Here is a 26,822-nt window from a genome sequence, read left to right on the forward strand (position 1 = left end):
CTCTTAGAGGCATTGTTTTATTTTGAATTATTGTAACTATGTCAGGATCGCTCACAGTATTTGTTATCATACAGGGTAATTTTCTAGCTTCAATTCAGAACCTAGGCTGTAAAGATCAGATGTTTTTCATATTGTACTGCACATTGGTCTCTGACTATTCTTAATTGACTATTCTTTGATTCTAAATTGTTAGCAATAAGAAGGATAAGGGCTTGGCTGTTTCGTATAATTGTACTGGTGTATCTGTGTATGTTATAATATAACAGTGCATAAATAACCTTGTTTCGTTTAGTGTCGGCGTAGCATTTTTCTTTCCTACGTCAGAATACACTGAGCTTTGCGCATGCGCGCTGATGTAGGGTCTTTGTTGAACCTCTCCGTGCGCCTACTTCCCTCCAAGCTGATGTTTTATTTCTATCATCAGAGCGTGTTTTAATATAATTTATTGCTGCTTCTATAGCACAACTCGGAATGTAACAGCAGAATCGAGTGCCTATCGCGACAGAAAAGCGACTCCCATGTATACAAACAAACGACGAGCTGGTTTTAAGGTGGCGCGTCAACGCCAGCTGAACTCTCCAACCACCTAGCGTATTATTATTTTCCTTCATCTCTCCATCTTTCGCTTCGTGTTGTTTCATTGGATCGACGATGGGGATCACTGTAGCACTGTGTTAAGTGGGGTCACGCCTGTGTCATTGCACACGAACATGAGAGAAGACTGTGGTTTGTTGTCTGGACGGCTGCCCATGGCAAGCGGAGGAAGGGTGCCACTTTCCTGCTGGTCCTGCTTGAAGGAGGAGACGGGAGCACCAGGCCCGCTGCCATCTGCCCGTCCCGAGTAGACCTCCAGGGTGTCCGTCATGGAGACCGTGGGGAAGTTCGAGTTCAGCCGTAAGGACCTAATCGGACATGGCGCATTCGCAGTCGTGTTCAAAGGCAGGCACCGAGAGGTGAGTCGCTACTTTGTTGTTTTTATTGATTTGTTAATTAATTACAGTGGACAAGGCTCAATAACCATGTCAGCCCCCAGGGGCCAAACTAGGAGACATATCATGTCAACCATCAGGGGCAAAGCTATTTGTACATCTAACAGGAGAGTGCGGAGCTCCCTCTGTATTTGTATCCTGTAATGAGACCCAGTAAATATGTGTACTTTCGTGGTACGACCTTAAGAGGCCGACGTGAACAGCCACACGCTTCTCCCATCAACAATATTGACTCTAGACAGCACTGTCGTTTATAATAGGTATATAAAATAACGTTAAGCATTTTACTCCTTCAAAGTTGGTTAATAATATGTACTTGTGTATGTTTGTTCATAGCTCTTGTTAAAGGTTAAATGTACCATGTTGCATGATTTAGGCCTACATGCAATCACATAAGTGTTAATGTATCTTACAGCCGATGTATCTGTCGTTTATACGCACTGCATTCGTTAATCCGTACTTTTGCAAATGTATTTCCATAGAAACATGACTGGGAGGTGGCAGTCAAGTGCATAAATAAGAAGAATCTCTCCAAATCGCAAACACTATTGGGGAAAGAGATCAAAATACTCAAGGTAAGTCAAACTCCTGTACGTGCTGACTGTATAATGACAGTGTTGTGATTGTTAACTTGCCCAGCGAACAATAATACTGTTATTTTAAATGCCTAACACATGTAGTAACACAATGTGCAAGGTTGTCCGTGTGTACTTTCCTGTGTTCAATGGGCGTCCAGAAAAAAAATATGCATAGAAATAGTACATCTGTGTGATGCCAGTATTTACAACCACTTGAAACATGTTTGCTTTTGAATGAAAAGCAGCGACAGTCAGTTACAGACTATTTACAGTCTTGTTTGAGCATTAGGCATACCGACTGGTAACACGATGTAGCCTTCTTTGTGCCAAAAGACAGATCGGCTACCATCACTAATGAAATAAAGGTTGGATAGTCTGAGGGGGAATTAAATTCTCTTCATGAATTCAGAGAGCTGCAAAGCTAAATATCCAGACGTGTTGTATATCATTGCCAAAATAGTGCTATGTTAACCTGTATCTAAATAATTGTTTAGAAAGTTCTACTTGTTGACTTACAAAATATTTTATGTTGTTGGTATATTATTCTGTTCTAATTTTCCTCAGAGCTTTCAGCTTTTCAGTTTATTGTGCAGACTAATTTGGTACACTAACAATATAAGATACTGGATGCGCTGGTGTGCTGGATCCACAATGATTTAAGTTTTTTTTCCAAACAGGAACTGAAACATGAGAACATTGTTGCTTTGCTGGACTTTCAGGTAAGTGACATTATGATAATCTTTTTAGGAAACGGTAGACAGCAGGAAATTAGATGGCTTAAAAAAGGTTGTGCTGCTTAAACCATATATTTATCTATTGTTTTAAAATATAACATGGAAAATTACCCATTCAATTGCATGAACAAGTTTTGGGAAATCCAAATAACACTTGATACACACTGCAAACCTACCATCTGCATTGTGTATTAATAAGCTGGGATACTGCATGGCCCTCTGTAGACAATTTATGTCCAGTCACATGCCTGCTTGTTATGAGGATGTATCTGATATCTCATGTCATGCAGACAAAGTAAACTAGCTAGGTACACCTGCAAGTACAAACTCGCAGAGAAAGGGACATTGTTTAGATTTAAACAACTACAATTAGGCCTTTGATTTACACCTGATTTACTTACATTCGGTCTGATCTCCAGCTGTAATAGTTATTATAGCCACAGATAGTTAATAGTACATATCTAGAACAGTGTTCTAGATATTGGATTGGAACCTGTAGTATTCAGTGTTTTTAATTTGACACATGCAATGTAAATCATATGTGTAGTCAGCATTTGATATTTATGTCTGTTCCTCAGAATGTATTTCATTTACGTGTGTGGCTAATTTGTTGTTAATGCTACACATCCAAAAGTTCTAACCTAACCTCAGTTGGACCTGATACACTCACTATAATTGGTAGATTCTGCTGTATATTTCTCTAGGTCAGTGTATTCAGATGTAACTCTGTGCCACTATTGGTTCCCTATTAGGAGGAAAGGTTCCTGTTAAGCTCTTTTCCTGTTTTAGGGCCCTAGAAAGCGGCTTTGTGTCGTAAGGAATTTCTTTACCTGCTGACCTGTTGTGGCCAACTCACAAGAGGTGTGAGCCTGCATTGGGTGTGGATTAAAACACCTCGCTAACACCAACTGTGCTGCTGGCCAGCTTGACCTCTTACTGACCCATTGCCTCGTGCTGTATTGGGTCCGAGTGGAATTTGCATCCTCCAAGGTGATATTCCTGATCGTTGCCGGGCAACCTCAGGTGGTTCATGTGAACACACCTGTCTGAGAGTTTCAGCGGCAGAAGGCAAGCCAGACTCCAAATACACACTTGGCTGTTTATTTTGTCTTTGTCACACTAATAAACCAACCGCCGGATATTTCAGCACCTGGTTAAGCATTGTGTGGTCTGCTATAAGCAAGTCTGGCCATTTAAAATATTCCAAAAAGCAGAACATGAAAGTAAAAAAAATGCAAGTGAAGGAGTCACTCTGAAGGGAAACTTATAGTAGTCTGCCAGAATATGCACAAATTAGCAACAAGAATATATATGACTCACAACGGCTCATAAAGGTTAAATAACTTGTTTCAGAGAGAGAGAGTCCTTTAAATGCCATACTTTTCATGGCATTTTTTGTTTTTTGGGAATAAATTATCTTCCTTGCTTATAATGAGTTGGGGGTATTTAGACGTAAACCAGGCAGTGAGTTCCATATGTACTACTCTATTTAAAATAGGAAAGATTCCCATAAAAGAACACTCTCTCCGCTGTCCTTTGTTTTTCTTCTGGTCATCATTTGATCCTACACAATGTGGCATATGTTCTGCTGACAAAACCAAATTTATGTTTTAATTGTATAGATTGAATATATCTTGCTAGGATGTAGTTTGTTTGCCTGTGACCTATCGAGAGGAAATTGGAGAGACCACCTGGTTGGTTGCTGTTAGCGGTGGTTACATTTCAGTTGTACACCGTAACTTTCTCGCTTGCACTGACCTGACTTTCGGTTTTGCACACCCATTAAATGCATAAAACATGTTGGCCGCTAAGACGTTGCACCCTCCTCTCTGATATAATAAAGAGTCTTGAGCATTTTCGGATACAATGTAGTTGATTGTGGCATCAATGTTGCACTGTCTGACTGTTAACATGCTGGTTAATAGTGTCATTCAATAGCATGCGTCGTAGAACCTACTGACCTGTCTATCCAAGATAGTATTAAAGTATATTATAACATCAAATCATAATGAGTGCAGATCAACCACTTGGTTGTGGAGGGTGTAACCCTAGTGTAGGAGCGGCCCCATCCATGCCTGGAGACTGCTTGTCGTTACAGTAAATGGGAACCTTAGATATGTTGGCCCTTGCAGGACCAGGGTTGGCTGTATGTTCTCAGCCTCGTACTCTGGATCCGGTGGTAGGGGAGAGACTCTCTCAGCATCCAAACAATTTCTCTCTGGGCTCTAAGATTACAGGCAGGGTATCGCACAGCGGCTGTGTGGACAGTTTGTGGGTTAGCCAGCGACGGCTTCACGACTTGAACTTCGGGGCAAACGTCTCAGACGCAGGGAAAATGCATTGCTGTCACGACTACAGAGGAACCCATTTCCTGTTCAATTCCCACTCTGGTGGAGAATATGTGTGTAGAAAACTTTTATCAGATTGTAGCAGGAGAACTGAAGGCAGTCGATAGCAAGGACTTAAAGACTCGCAGGCATCATTTAATTAAGGGAAGGATTTAATAAATACAGTGTCAAAGGGTTAACGGTTCACCTAAGATATTTTATTCATCCCCACGGTCACCTAAAGAGGCTGAAACCGTTTCACAACGTTCTGCTCCCTTCTATTTTTTTCCCACTGAGGTGCTGCATTAATGTCGGACGGAAAACCACAGCGAATCCAAAGCTAACGACTCTCCCCAGAGATAGAACTTGGCTTGTTGTTGGTTTGCTTTACCCATCCAAAAAAAAAAAAAAAGGTGAAAAAAAAGTCTGAAAGTGCTGAGTCAGCCGGATTATGTCCACAGAATCAAGCTCTGTCATTGGCCGACTGAGGAGACGGGGGCAGTCTAGCGTGGCCTGTTGCTGGGTGATAAGAGGAGATTCTGGGGTGGCGTGCGCCGTGTTGACTAACGCTGAAGGGTTAACGTGAGGAGAGGAAAGACGTCTCCAAACAGGTGAACAGGGTACTTGTTCATGCTACAACAGCATGGAGGGCGACTGGAAGCCTTGCTAGCGAGGTCTGAAAGCTCCATCTTTTATTCCATCCATGTTCCCTCTTTTGGTTTTAGTTGGAGAAGCTATGTTTCCATCATCTTCCATTAAAACCAACATCATTCTTTTGAAAACTTTAGAATTTCAAGATTAAATTGAATTTATTTGAAGATGACCGTAATGAGAGAGAGCTGTTGATAATGTGTGCAAACTCTGTCTCATGGTCACTGGACGAGATCGATCATAGTGAGAATGAGTAGAAAATGGGACGTTGGTCTGTTTTTCTTAATGTGTTTCCGGTCATCTTTTGTCATATCATTGATTAGATTTTCTGAATGACTTGGTTTGTGTCAGCGTTGCTGACGTCCTGAATAAGTAGACAGGTTTGGTTTACACGGTGTAACCTGAATGCCCTTAGAGTGTCAGCTAAAGTAATGTCCCTATTCATCTAATCCCCTTTCACGGTGGCTTTCCTTCAGCTGACATGACATCTGGATTGGTGGAGTTTATACATAATGGTCCTGTGTTGACTCAGGCAAACCTCCAAACAAACACTGCTTACATCCTGCCAAGTCTGGCTCCCCTATCGTGAGAGTTGAACCTTTGCACAAGGATAACGAGCTGACACATACGTACGCGTTACACACATGAACAAGATCACAAAGTAACGTATTCTTCTGCTCTCTCTTACCTTCCATGCAGGAAACGGCCAGCTCAGTGTACCTGGTGATGGAGGTACGTTTTGTGTATTGGTTTTGGAGCGCGGTTAAGTCACTATCCACTGCCTAATGAGGCAACACAATGATAACACACTGATTAAAGACATTATGGTTGTTACTAACTGGGTTATGGTGACGATCTATTGGCCCACTTACCACTTATTGCCAAAGGTGTCGCAAAAGAGAACATAACAGAAATCTTTGCGTTTTCCACTTCAACTTATAAATCACTATATTATAAAAAACCAAACTATCTCAAATACATATATTCATGATTAATCAATTATTTGGATAAATGATTAAACAATCACTGGTAGTACATACTTAGCATCCCTCAGAAGAGCCCTTTCATACTAAGAGATGTGACCGCAGCCTGTGATGTCAGAAAACACCGTTGTCCTTTCACTAGATCACATACACATTCAGGCTGGGAATAGACCCTCAAAGAGAGGTCATCGTAGGACAAACACAGATGTCGTAGGACAAACGCATAACACTAATTATGGGTCTGCTTCTGTGATGTACCAGGGCACTGCTAGCATAATAAACTAGTGAAGATAAGTCTACTAGCCATGCCCTGGTACATCAAAGAAGCATAACCTTAATTAGTGTTCTGAGCGAGAGCTGTGTTTGTCCTAGGACATGGTTTATCAACGGGGGCGGTACCGCCCCCATGGGGGCGTTCGCACAACCTAGGGGGGCGCTGGGAACGTGATTCCAATTTTGGGGGGGATTTTTTTTTTTTTTTATGAAAGAATAGGCCACCTGAAATAAATAGCCTATTTTCATTTATTGGTTTCTAACCCCTCTACCGTCTCAGCTACTTTTTACTGTCTATGCGCAGTGGAACATTGACAATACAGCGCGGTATCGTCATGATCTCTATAGTAACGCTGATAAACATAACCCAAGTTCGCGGGTTAACAGGTCAATAACCAACACAACACAATCAAACATGGCCGATAGCAAGGAAAAAATATCAAATTTTGTTTCATAGCCCGTTTTCCTTCTTCCTCTTGTTCAGTTCCAGCTGTTCTGAGCGTAGTTTCCACAAAAAGGCTGTTTCATTTGAAATACAAAATATATAGGCCTTATTAGGCCTCTGCGTGCAATCTTTTTTCGTGGAGTCCGCGTTGCCCGGGCCGCGGTGCCCTTGGTTCCCGGGCCATACATTAATTCGTTCACGGGGCATTGCCGTGGGAGTGGTCGCAGTGCCAAAGGTCATGGTGCCCGGGCCGCAGGGTGCCGCGGCACGACGGGAGACGTGGCGGCCGGGAGTCGCGGGAGTTCCCACACTGCGGTCACGGTGAATGAATGTTCAATCCAGCCCCTTCTTCCTCAACGCTTCTCTCTCTCTCTCTCTCTCTCTCTCTCTCTCTCTCTCTCTCTCTCTCTCTCTCTCTCTCTCTCTCTCTCTCTCTCTCTCTCTCTCTCTCTCTCTCTCTCTCTCTCTCTCTCTCTCTCTCTCTCTCTCTCTCTCTCTCTCTCTCTCTCTCTCTCTCTCTCTCTCTCTCTCTCTCTCTCTCTCTCTCTGTGTGTGTGTGTGGAAGTTTACGAGTGTTCACGAGTGTGAGTGGGGTAGTTTGTTTATTTTTTTATTGGGGGGGGGGGCGCCAGAGGATCAGGGTAAGGTCAGGGGGGCGTTTGCTCAAAAAAGGTTGAGAACCACTGTCCTAGGATGACGCCTCTGTGAACTGAGCCTCTCAGGGCAACATTGACCAGAGTCACAAGTGTAACTTTTTAGTTACGTTTTTCTCTCTTCTGACCCGACCAATTTATTGCTTTTCACACATTTCCTGTAAAGTTTGTGTATTTTTACTATTTCTTTCTCTATACATCTAGTACTGCAACGGCGGGGACCTGGCAGACTATTTACACTGTGAGTGGAAACATTTACTGTGGGACAAGAGACTTAGACCTATCCATGTTGGAAAATATAAATGATATGAAATGAGTCATGTCTTCCTTGAAAAAAAATTATAATGTTAGGGGTGTATATATATATATATATATATATATATATATATATATATATATATATATATATATATATATATATATATATATATATATGTGTGTGTGTGTATATATGTATGTATGTATATATATATATATATATATATATATATATATATATATATATATATATATATATACACACACACACACCTCACATTATAATTTTTTGTATTAAATTGTGTGTAAATAAAATTTTTGAGATAGAACGCCAGAGGTTGTTGTCTGCACTGTTTTCATTTTGTTGTTTAGTGGCGTGTTTGTGTTCATGATTTGATCCTACGTTTATTATAGTGTCTTACATCATTAATTATGCTCCATCCCAATGGGCTTATGAGAGATTTATTCAACGCATAAACAATGATCAAACATCATCACGGGTGAATAAGAAATAAAGAAACACACACCAAAATGAAAGTGAATATTCATACATTTTATTAATGAAACAAAAGATGATGTTCAGAGACTAAAACGTAAATGTGAGTCACTTAATTTGTCTTACTCTTACACTTACTCTGTGACGGTTTCTTAGATTCTTATCTTAAGGCGTCGAGATATGTGGGTTATTTTGGTGTGAGAATGGAGAGCACAGTGGGTCCAATACCACATTCTCTCTTTGACTAAGACTTTGATTGTAAGCGCTAGTAGGAGTAAATGAGAAACAACTACATGATTAAGTGGGTTTCCCCTGAGCCAAGAATCAGTTTCGGCCTAAATCAAACCACTTTTCATAACACATGCCTACACCGTTTGATATATTTTCACAATGAATTTTGCTCTCAAGGGCAGGGCATGAGTCAGGGCAAGACTTGACTGGAAATATCTCTATTATCCCTTTATCATTTACAAAAAAAAACAGATCTAGATTGTAAAATGATACACTTCTAAATGCACCTTTTTAATCTGCCTACGTATTCAAAAAATATACGAGAAGTGCGGACAAAATGTAGTGCTGAATGTTACTCTTTTTCCTGGCACCTATAACATACTGGCCTGTACTTTTCCCGGTGTTGCAGCTAAAGGCACCCTTAGTGAGGACACCATCCGCGTGTTCCTGCAGCAGATCGCAGGGGCTATGCAGGTCCTGCACGGCAAGGGCATCATCCACCGGGACCTGAAGCCCCAGAACATCCTGCTTTCCTACCCGCCGGGGCGCAAATCCCACTCCAACAACACCTGCATCAAGATCGGTACGGGGGGGAGGGACACAATTGAGCAGGGGCAAAGCCTCATAATCATCACTGTTCTGTTCATACCTTTTCACCTTTAAGTGAATACACTGAAATATACACACACACACACACACACACACACACATACTATGCCAACAAATGTACACCATCATAATAGTTGTAAGAATGAGGCTCTCATTCTTACACAGACCTGATCAGGATCATACTTGTGTATTGTAATTATTTTCCATGCCTGTGTTCACAACGCTTTCAATGGAATTCAACCCTCTGATTCATGCTGGAAGATTCTCAAGGATATTCCAGTTTTCCTTCTCTGTACCCCGTACAGTACCCAGTTGGTAGGCTGTTTCCGGGTGTACAGAGCCACAAAACTACTTGTTATGAAAGAAGAATACAAAGAAATGCCAGAGGACGACTGAACATTAAGATGTGACCAATTGAATCAGAACGGATGTGTCTTTCATTTTAAGAAGAATAACAAAAGACGACGTTAACATGCAATTTAAGTATTTGGCTAGCTTACCAGCAGCTGGCATGGGAACTGCGAAGGCAATACAAATGGCCTTAGAATATAGTGAGGGTAAGCTGTTTCATCTTTGCATTCATCTTTCCTCCCTCCTACCTCTTCCATCCTCTCCTGGTTTTGTTCCAGCTGACTTTGGCTTCGCCAGGTACCTCCAGACCAACATGATGGCTGCCACCCTCTGTGGATCTCCCATGTACATGGTGAGCCTTCCTCTGGCCAAACCGCGCCCGCATATACGTTGAGTAACTGGGTGACCATCAGCCATACTCAAAACACCATCCAGTAATTACTGTGCTTAAGAACGCAATGATGAGTTCTTAGGCACAACAGCTTTATGCTGAATGACGTTATTTAAAGAATACTAAAACAGAAACAACATCACGACTCCATGAGGTAGAATGTTACATTGAGCTTCCATTGAATGTGTTAAAATGGTGGTTGCACAACAACACAAATGTTGGTTGAACACACATTGTACCTAACCCATGGTACACGAGGGCCGTTCTGAATGGTTGGGCCTGCTGTTGTGTTGACCTCAGGCCCCTGAGGTCATCATGTCCCAGCACTACGATGCCAAAGCGGACCTCTGGAGCATCGGCACCATCGTGTTCCAGTGCCTCACTGGCAAGGCCCCCTTCCAGGTAAACCCCGTGGGGATCAGACCTCACTAATCTGTCTGTTGTCAGCATGTAATCCCAGAACGGCATGTAATCCCAGGTTGACTACCATCGCAAAGAAACCTGTTTTCCCCATGTGGTTTATTTCGCTTGTACTAGTTACCAACAGTGATTATATATAAGTTACTTTCATCTGTAATGTTAATCGTCTTCTTACAACTTAATCAGCTGCTTTTAGTTTATAGTCTTTGCACGGTCAAGGAATTATCTGGTCGATAGTTGTATTTGACTGTCGTTGTTGATGTTAGGTTTGTAGCGCATTGATCTGGACACTGTTAAAGGGCAGAGGTGTCCCAAACAACCTTTGAATGTTATTGACCAATCAGACTCAAACCTGTCAAAAATGAGAAGGCCTTGGAAATTCTGCTTACACAGTGGTATTAAAACAATAATAGCATCAAAGGGAGATTAAAACTCTTAATACCTATGTTCCACTTAGCAGGTCTATTCACATTGCAGCCATTGCTGTTCGTATGATTGACTGGATGCAGTGCTTTGCTATTGCAATGCAACACGATGACGTTGGATCCAACCGGAGGTGTATCTGCTCATGTCGGAGATTGGGTTTCAAAGAGTTCGATTTTAATTTCAAAGCCTGTTTATCTATCGTGCTGCCACACTTCTGTCGTGTTACTGGATGTTAATCACACCTCTCGAGGTATTGTCTGAACTGAACCGGTCAGACTGGATTCCCTTGAGCGGGGAATTTTTTCAACTCTGCGTCTGATTTGCAGGTTAAAATGTTCAGCTTTGTGCAGCGGACTGCTCTCCACGTGGCCCTAAGCACAGCTTTATGATTGTGTTTTATTATTTAGCATGTACACTAGTGAACATGCGTGAACTTAGTTCTCCACGTTGTGTCTGTTCAACAGGCCAGCAGCCCTCAGGACCTACGCCTCTTCTATGAAAAGAATAAGAATCTCAGCCCAAGGTACGGTCATTTACCACGTACATGAAATAAGATACCATGCTTTGTATTGTATTGTTAACAATCAAATTTGACTGTTCTGACGATAACCCGTTCATCGACGAGGACCTCCTGTGTTAAGGGGCCGAGAGATAGATTAATGTACAATATAACTTTTTCACTTCGTCCATCGCATTTGTTAACAACAATGTTACATTTTTGTATTATGATTATTCATAATACAAAAATGTATTATGTATTATGTAGTATAATGTCATGCCCGAAGAAAAAAAACATCATGGGTCTTGTGTGGTTGCCAACACAGACTAAGCTAACAGACATTTGTGTCTCTTTTTGTGTGTGTTTTTCCCAGCATCCCCAGAGAAACCTCCAGTCATCTGAGGGTTCTGCTGCTGGCTCTGCTTCAGCGGAACCACAAGGACCGCCTGGACTTCGGTACGCTCACAGTTACATCTACACGTCTATCGCTTAGCAACCTGCAGGGAACATGACATTCAACACTGGTTAACTCTTGATCGAACTGGCCCTCATGGCTAATGGATCTTTTTTGAAGTGTGTGTGTGTGTGTGTGTGTGTGTGTGTGTGTGTGTGTGTGTGTGTGTGTGTGTGTGTGTGTGTGTGTGTGTGTGTGTGTGTGTGTGTGTGTGTGAACTGAGTCTCACCTCCCACTAAAAACCTCTCACGATAGCTCCTTTTCATTAATTATTGGTCTACTGTAACCATTGCATAACGATGCATTTCTGTTATAAATTCCACGTCTGCTATGTAAGTGTGACTGTGTAGGATTGGGCTCAGAATCACTGTTGACTTTGAATTCCTCTCCTTATGTCCCCATAACCCTATATAGATGAGTTCTTTACTCATCCGTTCCTCGAGAGCAGCTCCTCTACCAAAAAGAGTGAGTATTTCTTCACTCTTATTCTTTGTCTCTGGTCTTTTCCATATTAACACACAGTATTTCGGTAAACTTGGAATAAATGTGGCACATTAATTTTACTATTGTACAGTACTTTCTATTTCAAGAGTTCACAACATCATGATGGTGTATATAGATAGCATAAAGACATACATACTGAAGTCCAGAATGCACCGCACACTGACTAAATGAGAATTGTGCCCCACTACTTAATCCTGCACTATGTAATTTCTTATTGCAGCTATCCATTCAGGGAATTTTTCACTTTAAATAATTTTATTTTGACAACAGTAATTGTCATATGGCAATGACATAGCAATAGCTGTATCTCAAACTAAAAATCTACTAGAGTTTGCTGACAGGGAAACATTCCAGGAATTTCCTCTAAAAAGGTTCCCATTGATACTGAAAGATCCTCCTCATTCGTCAGCTCAATCTCCTCATTAAAGGGGAAGGTAGTTGAACAGACTGTGTCTGAGAGAGGTGGCAGTAGGCACCGGTGTGTGCGTGTTTAAGCGTGTCTTTGCCGTTCTTTATTGCAGCGACTCCAGTCGTCACCATGACGTGTTTTTCCAGTTCTGCATCGGCCAGCTCCTGCAGCAGCTCCTCCACCTCCCACCTGGCCTCTCCCCCGGTAGGGTCCTGTGTTCGCTCGGGTGGTGTTTGGTTTGTGATGGAGATCCATTGAGCCTGAATTACACCGCCATGACAGCCATTAAACCTGAACTATGTCGCTTTACCACTGCAGCTGTATACTACTTTAAAACATTCCTGAACTAGAAGGTTCCTCAAGAACACGCTCCCCAACACAGCTCAATCCATGCTGGGAGTCTTCCTCTGTGTATTGTTTTAATCTAATCCAATTCTGACCGTAGCCTGTCTTTTAATAATATAGCTATAGCTGTAGCTCCACGACTCAAGCCACTATCGTATGCTGATCGGGAAACTTGCATAGTGCGGGATTCGGCGCACAGACCGCAGTTTATTGTGCAAGTCATTGAAGGGACATCCAGCTATCAGCCATAATTCCTCAGCCGCTCTATAGGCTTCTATTTTGTAACCCTATAGTTCCAATCCATTGATTTCTTTGCCTCGTATTGTCTTTCTTCCATTCGGTGGCGGTATCTGTGTGGTGTGTCTCACGGCGTCTCCTCAGCTGTCCCTGGCTGAAGGTCAGCCACCGCGGCCCAAGACTCTGGCCTCTCCTACCCAGGATGCAGCGGGGTTCCTCAAGGACTCCTCCGGGGGCGCCGGCAGCAGCAAGAACTCGTCTTCGTGCGACACGGACGACTTTGTGATGGTTCCAGCCCAGTGTCCCAGTAAGACCCTTACTGGGAACATCCGTCCCCTAAACAGTTACCTACGAACATTGGCATCGGGACCTCCCTCCCATAAACAGTCAACCTGTCTGTGCTTGCTGAAAAGAAGTCTGAGCACATTGTAGATCCTTACCTTTTGGTTAAGGGTGATCCACAGCAGTTGAGGGAGATGACGAACCAGTAAGGCTTTGGTCTATCATGTGACATTGTCGACCAATAGTTGATGCAGGTGATTCAGGCAGATCTCTTAAGGTAGCGCTGTTTTTGTGAGTGGATCTGGGGAAATATAGTTAGAAGTATACTTGAACCTTTTGACAAGTGCCTCGGTATCCCATAAATATCAGTGTTAATGAAGGCCCGGTCCTCTGGCATTCCTACATTGAAGAAGCACAGTGTCTAAGCTATTTATAGAGCCCAACACTTTTCTATTATTTTTATGAGTTCTATTCTAAACTGGAAATCAAACTCTAGCCGGCCTCTTTCAATGTTTCTCCTTTAAAGGAGCATGCATATAGAGAGGCTTTTGCTGAGGTAGATACTGGGGGTAATATAATCCGCAGAGTCAATAACGATAATGACCTCCCGATACTTCCAGGCCACTGTGTTTATTGCGGACGTTGTTTCTCCCCAGGCGAGGCCGCAGCGTTCCAGGACAGCTTGATGAACAGTGGGTAAGCATCGCCCGTTATTCTGATGGTTCTCTTCACTTTTATTACCGCCGCAAAGGGTTCATAAAGTAAATGTCATTGCGTTAATGATTGGTGTGAATTGCTTACATATGCATCTTAGTATGGATGCTTGGTGCTCTGGGAGTTAATCCCCAAACCCTGGCAGTGTGAATGGTCTGCTCCTCTTCCAGTTGAGCTTGACAGGGGGCACTTGCATACTTTACTTAATATTCCTACTCCCCGCTTCCTTAATATACCGTACATCCTGATAATAAGGTCAAGATTGAGTTTTTAAAAACTAAACGATTTTTGTAAAGTCTTCATCTATTTACTCTACTCCTCTCCTCTCTCTGTCAGCTCTATGCTGGCCTCGGCTGGACTGTGTGTCCAGGCCAGGACCCCCCCACACTCTCCCTCCTACAGCACATCCCCCAACCCAGTCAGGTAAGCATAAACACACACGCACACGCACACACACGTGCACAAATCTCCATTACAAGTTGGAAATGTGTATAATTGCCAGGGGTGCACATAACTGGTACGCAAGTACACATGTGCACCTATAATCACGGATGCGTAACGTCACTTGTGTCACTACAACACTTTTGTCACTAACGGGAGATCGAAAGAAATTGATAAAACAAAATACATTGAGCCGCTACTTTGGCGTTCACCACCTGCAAAGAAAAGGCAAATGGAGCCGGAGCAGAAGAAAATTGTTTTTTTTGAAAAGTGGCGCAAAGATGGGTCATGGCTCGAAACGTATGATACGCTGCCAGACCACGTGCACCGCGCACACACTGGAGAACTGCCCAAAATCTGCTGATAGCAACGTTCCTTTAGTGAGATATTGAAACGCTCCGTGGTCAAGCTGCTACAGTTTCATAAAAGAAAAGTGGAGCAAAAAACAATCACCTTTGTGAAACTGGGTAAGTTTCATAAGTTCAGATGTTACGTCTGGGGCTATGTGTGGGGTGCGTACCAAACACCATCTCCTGGTACTCACCCGAGTAACTCACTAAAAAAGTTATGTGCACCCCTGATAATTGCCCTGTTTTTTGATTGTAACTGCCGTTTGCACTATCTGCATTAGTATTTTACGCATAAATTGGTGTAATTAACGCAACATATCTAAACCTGACCAATATGTGTTTTTTCCCCCAAACCGCGGACAATATGCTACGAACACACAACCCACACACACACTGTGTTTTTTTCTCCTAAAAACCCTCTCTGTTCATCTCCCTCTCTTTAGCAAGCCCATTGAGTGCTCACCGAGTAACTACGGTGGTCACCATGGAAACCGCGGCCAGTCAGTGCCTATCCCCGTTCCCACTCAGGTCCACAACTACCAGCGCATGGAGGAGAACCTCAGTTCACCCAGGACGGACATCTCCCCACGGTCTGTACGCACGCACCCACACACACATCCACACCCACACCCACACACACACCCACACCCGCGCACCCAAACAAGCACCCACACCCACACACACACACACACACACACACAAACACATTCACACACGCACCCACACACGCAACCACACACGCGCAAACAGGCACATACTCGTAACTCTTCGCTTGAAGTCTTCACTTTTGTCAAAGAAAAATGCATTATTTATGAATTGCAGACTTTTTTTTTCAAATTATGATTTCCTCAAGCATGGAACCTCATCCACCCAAGGGACCCAGAGATGTTTATTCTTGACGATTAGCTCTGTGAAGAAACATGGGATCATGTTGGGGTTAAAGAGAGCTATTTATATTATTTGGTGATTATTATTATTTATCATTTCAAATATTGTCCTGAACCCTTGAGAGCAGGGTCAGCCACCTTCTGGATGTCACGTGACATTCAACACGAGACCCCTGTGCCAGTTATGATTTGGATATAGCCATTTATTAATTTATTACATAACGGCTGCTGCCCGTCGCCCTGTCTGCAGGGCCAATGCCAAAATATCTTCTAATCGGCTCCGGCCGCCGTAACAGGATACATATATTGTATGCATATCTTGTTGATTTGAAACACTCTAACCTCAAAATTATCAGTAAATCATTTCTGCCACATCCTCCCCTTTAGTGGTTGGCTTTAAACTCAACGTTTCTCACGTATCGATGCATTCTCGCAGTATCTGGCAACCACCACTAGAGGTGGACCGTCATTTAAAAACTGAAGCACCTTTCAATGCAAGAGTTTGCTGGTGTTTTTCAGTAATGCGCCTTTCTAGAGTTGTCGCGTACATTTCTTTAATCCTGGAGATGATCGTGTCTTTGATCCATCAAATATAACCTCTGAACTGCTGAGCAGATCCTCCCTTTATTTATTCTCCATCCGAGAATGGCTTCCTGTGTTTAGCAATGCACTGCACGACTTCATAGCTGCCCTCTGTATCTTGATTTTTGACGGTACATAGGATTGTAAACCCACTGCTTTGCTTCTCGTACTGGGCCACTGCCTTATTGAGTATTCAACTCTAGCCACCATCATCTCCCAAAGGCTTCAAATTTCTTCTTTCAAAATGTGCTGTTTGAGACTAGCTCATTATTTCAGTATTCAAATGACTTTATTTCAGTTTATAGTTACTCAATTACTCCAAAAATATTTAGATGTTTAGAAATTGCTCCGCATGCCTGTTGTGGCACATTGGCCATAGTTTACCAACCCCTGCTTTAGAGCAATTAATTAGCATTTTATTTGCTTCCCATTTCATCGTCACCCCCACAAACCATAGCCCTCAGAAGAGCGAGGAGAACCTCACTTCATTATCAAGGCAGGAACCTTGAGAAGGAGTGCATGGAGCAGTAGGAGTGCTGCGGGCGCTGATGTGTGTACATGATCCCCCTCCCAGCTTGTCCAGCCCGGTCCATCGCTGCGGCAGTGGAGGGTCGCTTGGCTTCTTCAGGATGGGACCCCCATCTCCGTCCAGCCACGGACCCCATCCCCCCAACAGCAGCACCCCCCGTAGGCAGTCCATCGGAGGGGCCAAGACTCTCCCTCTCATCCCTCACGGTAAACGGACGCGTTCGCTTTGCAAAGACACGCTCTGGCAGCTAGAGGCTCCCCTGAGTCGGACTGTGTTGATTGTAAAAATGCATTTGGAATTTCCCGATATCAGTTATTCACAGTATTTAAATTTGGTCTCGTCAGCACTTTTTTTTTTTTCTTAAACGGTCAGCCGTGCATTGCAAGCGGCCGTTTATTTTACTCAGAAGAGAGCAGAGAGTTCTGCTAGAGTGCTTCAGGCTATTCATCACCACTGATACAACGCCTCCGTTGACGGGAGGCATGTCAGTAGTTTTGCATATTGCTAACACTCTTCAAGACTGGCCCAGTGCCTCTTGTGCAGCCGACCAACGGGCTGATATGAAAGTGTGGTAGTCACAGTGCGAGCGACAACAACAGGCAGTGATGTTCCCACTTCCTCCAAGCTCTCAACCACCAGATGACTGGTAACATCTGCTGTGACCAAAACATTCAAGATACCAGTGTTTTTATGTGGCAGTTGAGAGACGGGAAGAGCTGGCTTTTACTGTGTGGTTGATGGATATATTCTTAGATTGCTTGATTGGAATCAGCTTTAAAGATCTACTCAAATATAGCATGCATGTGTTCTACGGCCTCTGATATGTTTCTGATTGCTTGTTGGACTTTCAACATATCTGTTGACTTAATAATTACATTCCCATTAGTAGTTTCCCTCTGTAGTAGAGTAGGACTGCATGTTCAATCTTTATACTCTTTTTTAAAATTATTACAATCTTTTGGGTTTTTCAAAATAAAAGCGCATTTTCCAAAATAAAAGCATTAATGAATATATATAATACTTTAAAGTGGGCTTTGATATTCAGACTTCATTCTTCTCACCATCCATCTCCTCTCTCTCCAGCCTTCCAGTCCACTGAGCCAAAGCCAGCGCCCCAGCAGCAGGAGTCCGGGCTGGGCACGCGGCTCCACAGCGCCCCCTGTCTGCTGGAGTGTGCTGGCGGTGGCGGCGTTAGGCAGAAGGTCAGGAAGCAGCACTCTGACCCTGTGATGACCCCCCAACCCCTGCACCCCTCCCCCCGGATCAGCCCCCTCCCCACCATCCTCGGCTCCCCCTCCAGGGTGAGTTAGGTTGTGGTTGTTTTTTTGTGTGTGTGTGTGTGTGTGTGCGTGTGTGTGTTTGTGTTTGCGTGCCAGTACCGCATTGACTTTTGTACTTCAGTGCAAGTTAAGAAGAACTACCTCTTAAATGTACTTAAAGTATCCATCTAATCTGTCAAATCTCCTTCCCCAGACCATCCCCCCCTTTGAGTTCCTGAACTCCCCCTCCGGCTCCCCCAACCTGGTGACCTTCCTGACCCAGCAGGGCCTGGTTCTGGGCCCCGCCCCGCCGGAGCTCCCGGCGACGGCCCACCGCACGGCCCCCCGGCCCCCATACCAGGACCCCCGAGGCTTCGGACGGTAAGGCGACAGGTGGAGCCGGGGAGGAGACGTAGCTGGGTCCCCGGGGTAGCCTCGTGTGTTTGTGTGTGTGTGTGTGTGTGTGTGTGTGTGTGTGTGTGTGTGTGTGTGTGTGTGTGTGTGTGTGTGTGTGTGTGTGTGTGTGTGTGTTGACGCTTCGCTCCTGATCTCCTGGCTGTGTTCCTTCTGGTCCTCAGGTCCAGCAGTGCTAGCCGTCTCACTGAAATGCTGCTGATGGCTGCGTTTGGAGCAGGAGGAGCAGGGGGAGGAGGAGGGGGAGGGGGAGGAGGGGGAGGAGGAGGAGGAGAAGGAGGCGTGGCCGCTGGCGAACCAGGAAACTCGGAGCCCGTGACCTCGGCCAGAGCAATAGACATAAAAGGTCTGCTCATCATTCTCCCTAAGACATGACATATGGACTATCATTCATATTAGTATTATTATGGACAGGTAACCAATGTCAGATGTAATTGAGTCAATAAACTAAAGGGTTGATCAGAAAGATAGATCACTTATCCTATGGACACTTTAAATACCAAGGCGCATCCACTTGAAATAATGCAGTTTCTGTGCATTATTCATGCACATTTGTTAGTTCATTATTATAATTGCTTTATTGCAGTTAATGTCTGTCATGTTATATTTTTGTATTTTATTGAATTGCGTTTTTTCAACTTTACTCTATTTTTGCCAGTCTTTTTGTTGCTGTAAACATGCCTTTTTCTTATCTTATCTTATCTTCTGGTTCTCCTTCCTCCTCATCTGCCTGCAGCGCCTCCTGGTTGTGGAGGGGCCCCCGGAGGCCCGGCTCAGGTGGTCTTCACTGTGGGCTCCCCGCCCAGCAGCAGCACCCCCCCACAGACCCTCAGACACAGGAAGTACTCAGGTGTGTGTGTGTGTGTGTGTGTGTGTGTGTGTGTGTGTGTGTCTCCTTGTGTGCACATGTGCGTGAGTGTGATGCCCTGCAGCCAGGGTTCATCCTAATAACATAAAAGGTTTTCACCATACCAACGCCAGTGTCCAGGTGAGTGTGTGGCTCCTGTTCTGTCTCACTTAATACTGAATAACCATGATCAATACACACAGAATAAGATGACTGAACATTACAGAGCCGACAGGAGCTGCTGTAAACATAGGTGGCCGGAGATTTCTCCCTCTGGGAAAATAAGTGATATTGTAATGAGATGTTCAGAGATATTCAATGTAAATAGGTATAAAGTTGATAAACCCTCGTTGTGCCGCAGGCTCCCCCAGCTCCGTCAGTCCGGCGGGCTCCTTCTCTCGCCTCTACGCCCACGCCGGCACCTGCGTGGACGGCCTGCAGGGGTCCTCCTGCCCACGCTACGGCCCGGCCGACCCCATCGCCGCCAATATGGGCGGGCCCGTGTCCTTCGAGGCCCCTGAGCTCCCGGAGGAGACCCTGATGGAGGTGAGGGGTCCTAGGTGTCTTATGACGTATTCTAGTCTCTATGGACTCTATGGAGTCTAGTTTGTTCAGCATCGCAACAGTCTCTCTCGTGTTATCCCACACAAGAGAGCACATTATCTTTTCTCCCCAGCTTGTTATTTCTATATCTTACACATATCCTCGCTCCCTCTCTCTCTCTCTCTCTCTCTCTCTCTCTCTCTCTCTCTCTCTCTCTCTCTCTCTCTCTCTCTCTCTCTCTCTCTCTCTCTCTCTCTCTCTCTCTCTCTCTCTCTCTCTCTCTCTCTCTCTCTCTCTCTCTCTCTCTCTCTCTCTCTCTCTCTCTCTCTCTCTCTCTGAGTGCAGCAGGAGCACACTGACACCCTGCAGAGCCTGCGCTTCACGCTGGACTTCTGCCGCTGTCTGCTGGAGGTGGCGGGGGCCCGGGGGTCCAGTGAGGCGGACGGGGACCGGGGGTCCGGAGGGGCCCTGGACCGGGGCAACTCCATCCTCCAACAGCAGAGCCTGGTGGCCGATCAGATCAGCTCCTTCAGCAGAGAGTGGAGGTAAGTCCTTCCGCGGTGGTTCAGCGCTGTGTGTAGCGAAACTTCCCAGTTGTAGCCGATTGGCCCTGCGTTAAGACACGGGCCCACAGACGCCCAGTCTGGGACAGAGAAAGTACCGTCTTGTTCTGTTAACTTCAGAAGAACTCAGACATTTTTCTGTGATAAATAAAGTATTGTTCAACCCACAGAGACACTAGGGTCACTATGGCAGAGAAAGAAGGGAATAAACGTAGCAATATATTGATATATGAGCTACAGCTAGTGTCAAAAGCCTTCGCAGGCCTGCATTTCAAGACACTCCTCTAACTCTAAGCCCTCCAAAGGGCTGTATGTGGTGATGGCTAGTGCGTAGGCAGCAGCCAGGCATCCCAGGCAAGGGAGGATGGAGGAAAATCTCTAATCTGGTCCCCATGTCAACAATTCTTTTTTTATTTTGTTCTTTCCATCATTTTTTATTGTGTGTGTGTCTCTAGTTATGCAGAGCAGCTTGTCCTGTACCTGAAGGCTGCAGAGCTCCTGTCCAGCGCCCTGCACATGGCTATGGAGCAGGTGAAGCAGGGCAAGCTGTACCCCTCCACCACCGTCAAGCAAGGTAGGACCCTGCTACTGACCCCCCGTCCCTCACCGGGGCCGCCTCGTGGTCCCTGTAAGACACCGCTAGGAGGGGTAGAGTCGTTGAGTTGTTTCAGGGTCACTACTCTCCTCTCCACTCACTTTGTGAGTAATGGTTCTGTTGTTCGTCATATGTTACCGTTTACTACTATTGATTTGGTTAGGGGTTGGGTTTAAACCAAGAACCCAGGAGTTAGGTTCACGCATTGGGGTTCAAACCCAGAACCGTATGGCTTGAGTGAAACGAAAAAAAGTATAATTGTGTGTGTGTGTGTGTGTGTGTGTGTGTGTGTGTGTGTGTGTGTGTGTGTGTGTGTGTGTGTGTGTGTGTGTGTGTGTGTGTGTGTGTGTGTGTGTGTGTGTGTGTGTGTGCATGTGTGTATAGTGGTGCGGCATCTGAACGAGCTCTACAAGAGCAGCGTGGGGTCGTGCCGAGGGCTGAGCGGCCGCCTGGAGCACTTCTTCTCCAGGAAGCATCTCCTCATGGACCACGTCTCCTGCATCCGGGCCGAGAGGCTGCTGTTCAGCCACACGGTGCACATGGTGGGTACCACTACCCACCACAAGCCACCCCCAGGCACAGTCAGCCACCCCCATGCGCAGTCAGCCACCCCCAGGCACAGTCAGCCACCCCCCGGTGCAGTCAGCCACCCCCAGGCGCAGTCAGCCAACGTCACACGCAGCGGATGGAAATTATTATTTTTTTATTATTTTTTTCATTCATTAGAAAAAGTGCAGCTCTGGCCTAAAGGTGTGGGTAGTAGGGTTATAGTGTTGAAGTATATAGATAAACCACATCCTTCGGAATAACCATGTGTGTTCGTGCAGGTGCATGTTTTTGCATTTTTTTTTTTATCAGGACGTCTGTAGTTTGCAGCTTGCCTGTATTAAAATAAATCGCTTAAAGAACGTAAAGAGTTTTCCATCCACTCGAGAGGCCTTGAGACTCTGCACATTCATTCTGTTGGGCTGGATTTATGTTTTGCCTCTTCTGAAAACAGGGCTTACCCCTCCCTGTTGAGTGGCTCATGAATGATCCTGGTGAAAAAAACTCTGGCATGCCCTCAGAGAAAGATATGCATTCAGAGCACACCTACAATGTCTTCTCATTCATCATCAAGGACCACATCTCAACGTGTTATTTATGTAGTGACGCCAGATGATGACATGCGTCCCAGATGTTTCTTGGCAGCGATCACAGCTGTGTTTTTAGTACCGACTGAATCAACCCTGACCTTTGAATCACTTTGAATCAGGCCCCCAGGAGCAGTGCATACTTCCACAATCCACCAGTGCCAAGCCTGGTATTGCAGCTGTTTAAGCGGGCTATGGACGGCTCCCTCGATTCAAGGGGCCCAGAAATGGATATCTCAGTTCACTCCAACAGAAGTTGGGGACAGGAATTTGTCTCCACAAAAAATGTCTGGATATCAATCAAAGGCTCATAATTATCTTTATACCATGTACTATCCAAATGTACGTTTTCTCTTTTCAAAGCGCCACCTTTTTATTAGCCGTTTTATTTATATTTATTTATATTTATTTTTTGCAGGAGAAGTGGGGGTGGCTAGCTGAAAGGAGTCGTAGTGAAACAAATGTCGTTTGGGCCCGGCATCCGAGAGCTCAGTTAACTTCTCGTGTTCGAGGTTTTTCCTTTTACTTAACATGAAGGACGTTGATGGTTTTTAGGCACTGTGTTGACTTTTTATCACTTAGGGTCGCTGAGGGATGTGCAGACAGACCTCTCGCTTATGATGCTACAATGCTAACAATGCTAGACAACGAGAATATTTCTGCATCCAGCACGTCATGCACTAGGGCGTGGCTGGCTCCCATAATGCGGAAGCAAATCTCTCCTTGATGTTGCCCTGCGCCATTGAGCAGTTGTACAAAAATGGGCGCCATTTTTTACCTTTCTTTAATAGGTCCATGCTTTGAATGCGGTGTGAAACCCCCTGATAATATCCTGTCCTTCCCTTCCATAGGTGAAGGCGGCTGCACTCGACGAGATGTTCCAGCAGGGGGCATCTTCGGCCATGCGCTACCACAAGGCCCTGCTGCTGATGGAGGGCCTGACGCTGCTGCTCACTGAACAGGACGACATCCTCAGTGTTAGCAAATGTACGGTTCTCAAGCAATCTGTGGTTTGCATGCATAGGGAACCCGCTTCTAATGCACTTCTAATACGAAGTGCATTAGAGTGTTAGATCCTGTTTACAGGCCAATACTGTGTCAAAGGTTTTTGACCATTTCTATGCATGGGCAAATGTCAGATGTCTGCACCAAACGTCAGATGTTTACTTTACACCAACCCAGAAAAACATGCACATACAGAACATAATCCAGATCACGTTCGGTAATCACACTCACACCTGGTGGTATAATATAGGACCTTTTAATAGATGTACAGCGGTGCAGTTAAATGCACTTTTGGACCCACAGGACTTTTATGTTAGATCTAAACATATGAAAACCTCAACGGACTAAAGTGCACATCTCTTGCTTCGGTACATAATCAAATCTGCAAAATCTGCATAACATAATTCTGCTTCTGATTCTTCTGATATTGAAAGAGATATTATATATTTGTATTCATTTAATCATCCCACTAACTCTAACTATCTCTATCTCTATCTCCCCCTCAACAGGTAAAGAGTGCATCGAGAGGCGTCTCACAGCTCTGCAGTCGGGGCTCTGCGCTTGAAATAGAGCGAGACACCCCCGCTAGAGCCTGGATATACTGCATCGTTAGGGTGTCAATCACCTTACCCTTAGCCCCGCCCCCCTCGCCCTTTCAACCCTGCTGATTGACATCCCGGTCCACAAATAGCTCCCACCAAGTGACATGCTGTTTTGAGCTCGTCCACCCGCTGAGGCTTCGCAACGCCCCCACATGTGTCAAGATGCTGATGTGTCTCATCCCCGGACATCACTTCACAGCGCTGGGACTTATTAAGTGTCGGTGTTGTTATGAAGGAGGAGCGTCCGATTTCTTGATGGAGGACGGAGCAGACCACGGTGTGGAGGAGTTTAGCCTTATCTCACCCGAGCTCGGTTATTCCTTATGGAGCTGGCCTAACGACCACGTGGGTTCATATAGCCACAGCTAATCACACCTAGCCAAGTAGGGCCATATGCTTATCCGGCAAAAATAGATGTACTAAGGACTCACTTTCACTACATGCAGAAAATGCTGTATTTAAAAGTCCCTTGTCGAGAATAGTGGCAATGTAACTGTGAGCTTTAGTGTGTGTTTTTATTTTAAGATTTAAGTTATGTACCAGGAGTTTTGTGAGTTTTCACATTCCAGGAACTATTCCTGTCCTTTTGTCACTTTATGGATCGCTGTAATTATCGATCACTGTATTTATGGCTCGCTATGTTTGCCATATCAAAGACTACGTTCAACTTTCTTCCGAGGACTGGACTCAATAGTGTATCAGTGAAAAGCCGTTGTACAGGCTCTCTCTATAGATGAAAGCTGGATACGCTGCCTGCAACAGACAGAACCTGGAACAAGGAATGGATCACTGTGCAGGAACACACTGAACTGTGTTGGTCATGCAGGCAATCACCGTGACTTTAACAGGGATTCATGGACGTGTTGCAGCATGAGCAACGTCTCTAGTACCTTAAGTTGATTTTGGATGAGTTGAGTTGAATTGCATTTCTCTTGCCTGTTGTGATCTGGTTTTTATTGGGGGGGGGTGGGGGGTGATAGCGAGTATAATCAGTTATTGAATGTCAAGGTTCGTTCAGTGGAGACCACAACCAAAAGGAGTTTATGGTAAAGGCCTGAGGGCCTGAGTGAGCTGCAGTGTTGAACTGTACTGAAGCAGTGTGTGGACAGAGGTTTGGTGGTATTTGCTGAACAGTTTTAGCTTGTTTTGTAGATCGCTATCTGTATGGGCTGCATTTTGTGGAATTTCATTTGGTTGCTTCTCAATAATAGCGTTTGTAGGTAGAGCCCCTGGTTAAGGTTGGTGTGTGTGTGTGAGTGTTAAGCTTTTCAACCTTTCGAAAGCGGTTTTAGAAGTTGATGAATACAATTTGAAAAGCAAAAATGTTGAACACTGAAAGATTTTGAAAAAGGTGTTTTTTATTGGGTAGCCCAAAGATGGTCTGCATTGGATTTTAAGTGTGGAAACCCCTTTTGTGTTTTATGTAGAATTTGACCAACGATGTTCTCCAACATCCCAGGTGTTGTTATGAATGTGGCACCAGCGGTATGGGTCAATTCCTGGTTTACTTCAGAAAGACTTGACGTGAGCGGTATGCATGATGCCATTGTTGTGGGAGGTGTTGATGGATAGTGTGGTGTACACAGATCTAAAGAAGTGCTGTATAAACATTAGTCCCATTTTGATGATGCTGTTTGCGTAAGGGGCACTGTTCTTTTATACATCCTGGGGGGGGGGAATAGGACTAACCCTAACCCAGTGTCATAGCCTCACATAGTCTATTTTTCTCCAAGTGTAACCCGCATAAAACATTAAACCCTGTGTGTGTGTGTGTGTGTGTGTGTGTGTGTGTGTGTGTGTGTGTGTGTGTGTGTGTGTGTGTGTGTGTGTGTGTGTGTGAAGAGAATGTGTCGGTTTAAGTGTTTTATTTATGCACGTGTACTTGCTATTTCTTTTATTAAGACTAATCGCAAATTTCGCCTGCGTACACAATTTATTCAAGTTGTAGTGTGTTTATATATTACTTTTTCTTTTTTTAATATAAAAACATTCCTTTTGAATTGACCCACATCTCGTTGAAGTGCATTGTGGGTACGTAGCAGGTTGTAAATGACCTCCGACCTTTTTAAGCTGAAGCATGTGACACTTTGTTTCCAGGATTACTTACAATCACCACTGTCATGTCTCAATCATGATAGTTATCATATTGTTGTGGTCGTTCTTATTGTGTAGGAATTCAATGTACATCAAACCATATTAACACAGATTGACAGGATAGGCAGAATCAAATTTGGAGATTATACTTTTTGGGACCAGAGTTTAAGATGTTATAATGTCCCTGACTCGTGACTATGTCTTATTTCTACGTTCTTATTTTCCTACTGTCTCTGTGAAGTCATACTCTCATTTAATAGTGGTAGGAAGATGCTTATACTCTGTATATGTGTATAGATCTATATATATATATATATATATATATATATATATATATATATATATATATATATATATATATATATATATATATATATATATATATATATATCTAATTTCATTTCGATTATTTTGTGTGTTTCTTTGCTCAAGATCATAACACATCTTACTTTTTCGGTACCATGTGTAAATATTGTATATTAAGTTATTGTTCTTATTGTAAATATGACACGGGAAGCATGGAGTTAATATTACCATAAAACTTCCAAAGAAGCTTTGGCCATGAGCAAATACCCCATACGGTCCACGCCTGCAGGGCATTTAAATGAAGACACTATCTTAATGGCTCTGATGTACCATTACTGTTTGAAATGTCCAACATTAATAAATTGTTAAGCAACTGGACTTCTTGACTATTTTATTTCTGTTTTCCTTCAAAC

At 44.2% G+C, this 26,822-nt stretch overlaps 1 protein-coding gene across 2 annotated transcripts; it reads left to right on the forward strand.

The window, feature by feature from the left end:
• The first annotated feature begins 330 nt into the window (after window positions 1–330).
• On the forward strand, window positions 331–26,787 carry ulk1b (unc-51 like autophagy activating kinase 1). 2 transcript variants are annotated; one of them, XM_030353753.1, is made up of 27 exons: window positions 331–953; window positions 1,472–1,564; window positions 2,245–2,286; window positions 5,979–6,011; window positions 7,838–7,874; window positions 9,028–9,201; window positions 9,857–9,930; window positions 10,270–10,371; window positions 11,280–11,338; window positions 11,688–11,770; window positions 12,183–12,233; window positions 12,794–12,885; window positions 13,408–13,570; window positions 14,202–14,241; window positions 14,596–14,682; window positions 15,494–15,640; window positions 17,094–17,254; window positions 18,132–18,349; window positions 18,522–18,688; window positions 18,886–19,067; window positions 19,458–19,571; window positions 19,930–20,114; window positions 20,457–20,656; window positions 21,130–21,248; window positions 21,654–21,811; window positions 23,254–23,389; window positions 23,917–26,787. In XM_030353753.1, exons 1-27 carry the CDS (start codon window positions 864–866, stop codon window positions 23,970–23,972), a joined length of 3,063 nt encoding a protein of 1,020 aa, XP_030209613.1. In that variant the 5' UTR covers window positions 331–863; the 3' UTR covers window positions 23,973–26,787. The 2 variants fall into 2 exon arrangements, with proteins under 2 accessions (XP_030209613.1, XP_030209614.1); XM_030353754.1 differs by lacking the exons at window positions 331–953; window positions 1,472–1,564; window positions 2,245–2,286 and adding an exon at window positions 2,886–5,239.
• Window positions 26,788–26,822: the final 35 nt, after the last annotated feature.

The sequence above is a fragment of the Gadus morhua genome, chromosome 4 (assembly GCF_902167405.1).
Source record: "Gadus morhua chromosome 4, gadMor3.0, whole genome shotgun sequence".
In the NCBI taxonomy this organism is placed as follows: domain Eukaryota; kingdom Metazoa; phylum Chordata; class Actinopteri; order Gadiformes; family Gadidae; genus Gadus; species Gadus morhua.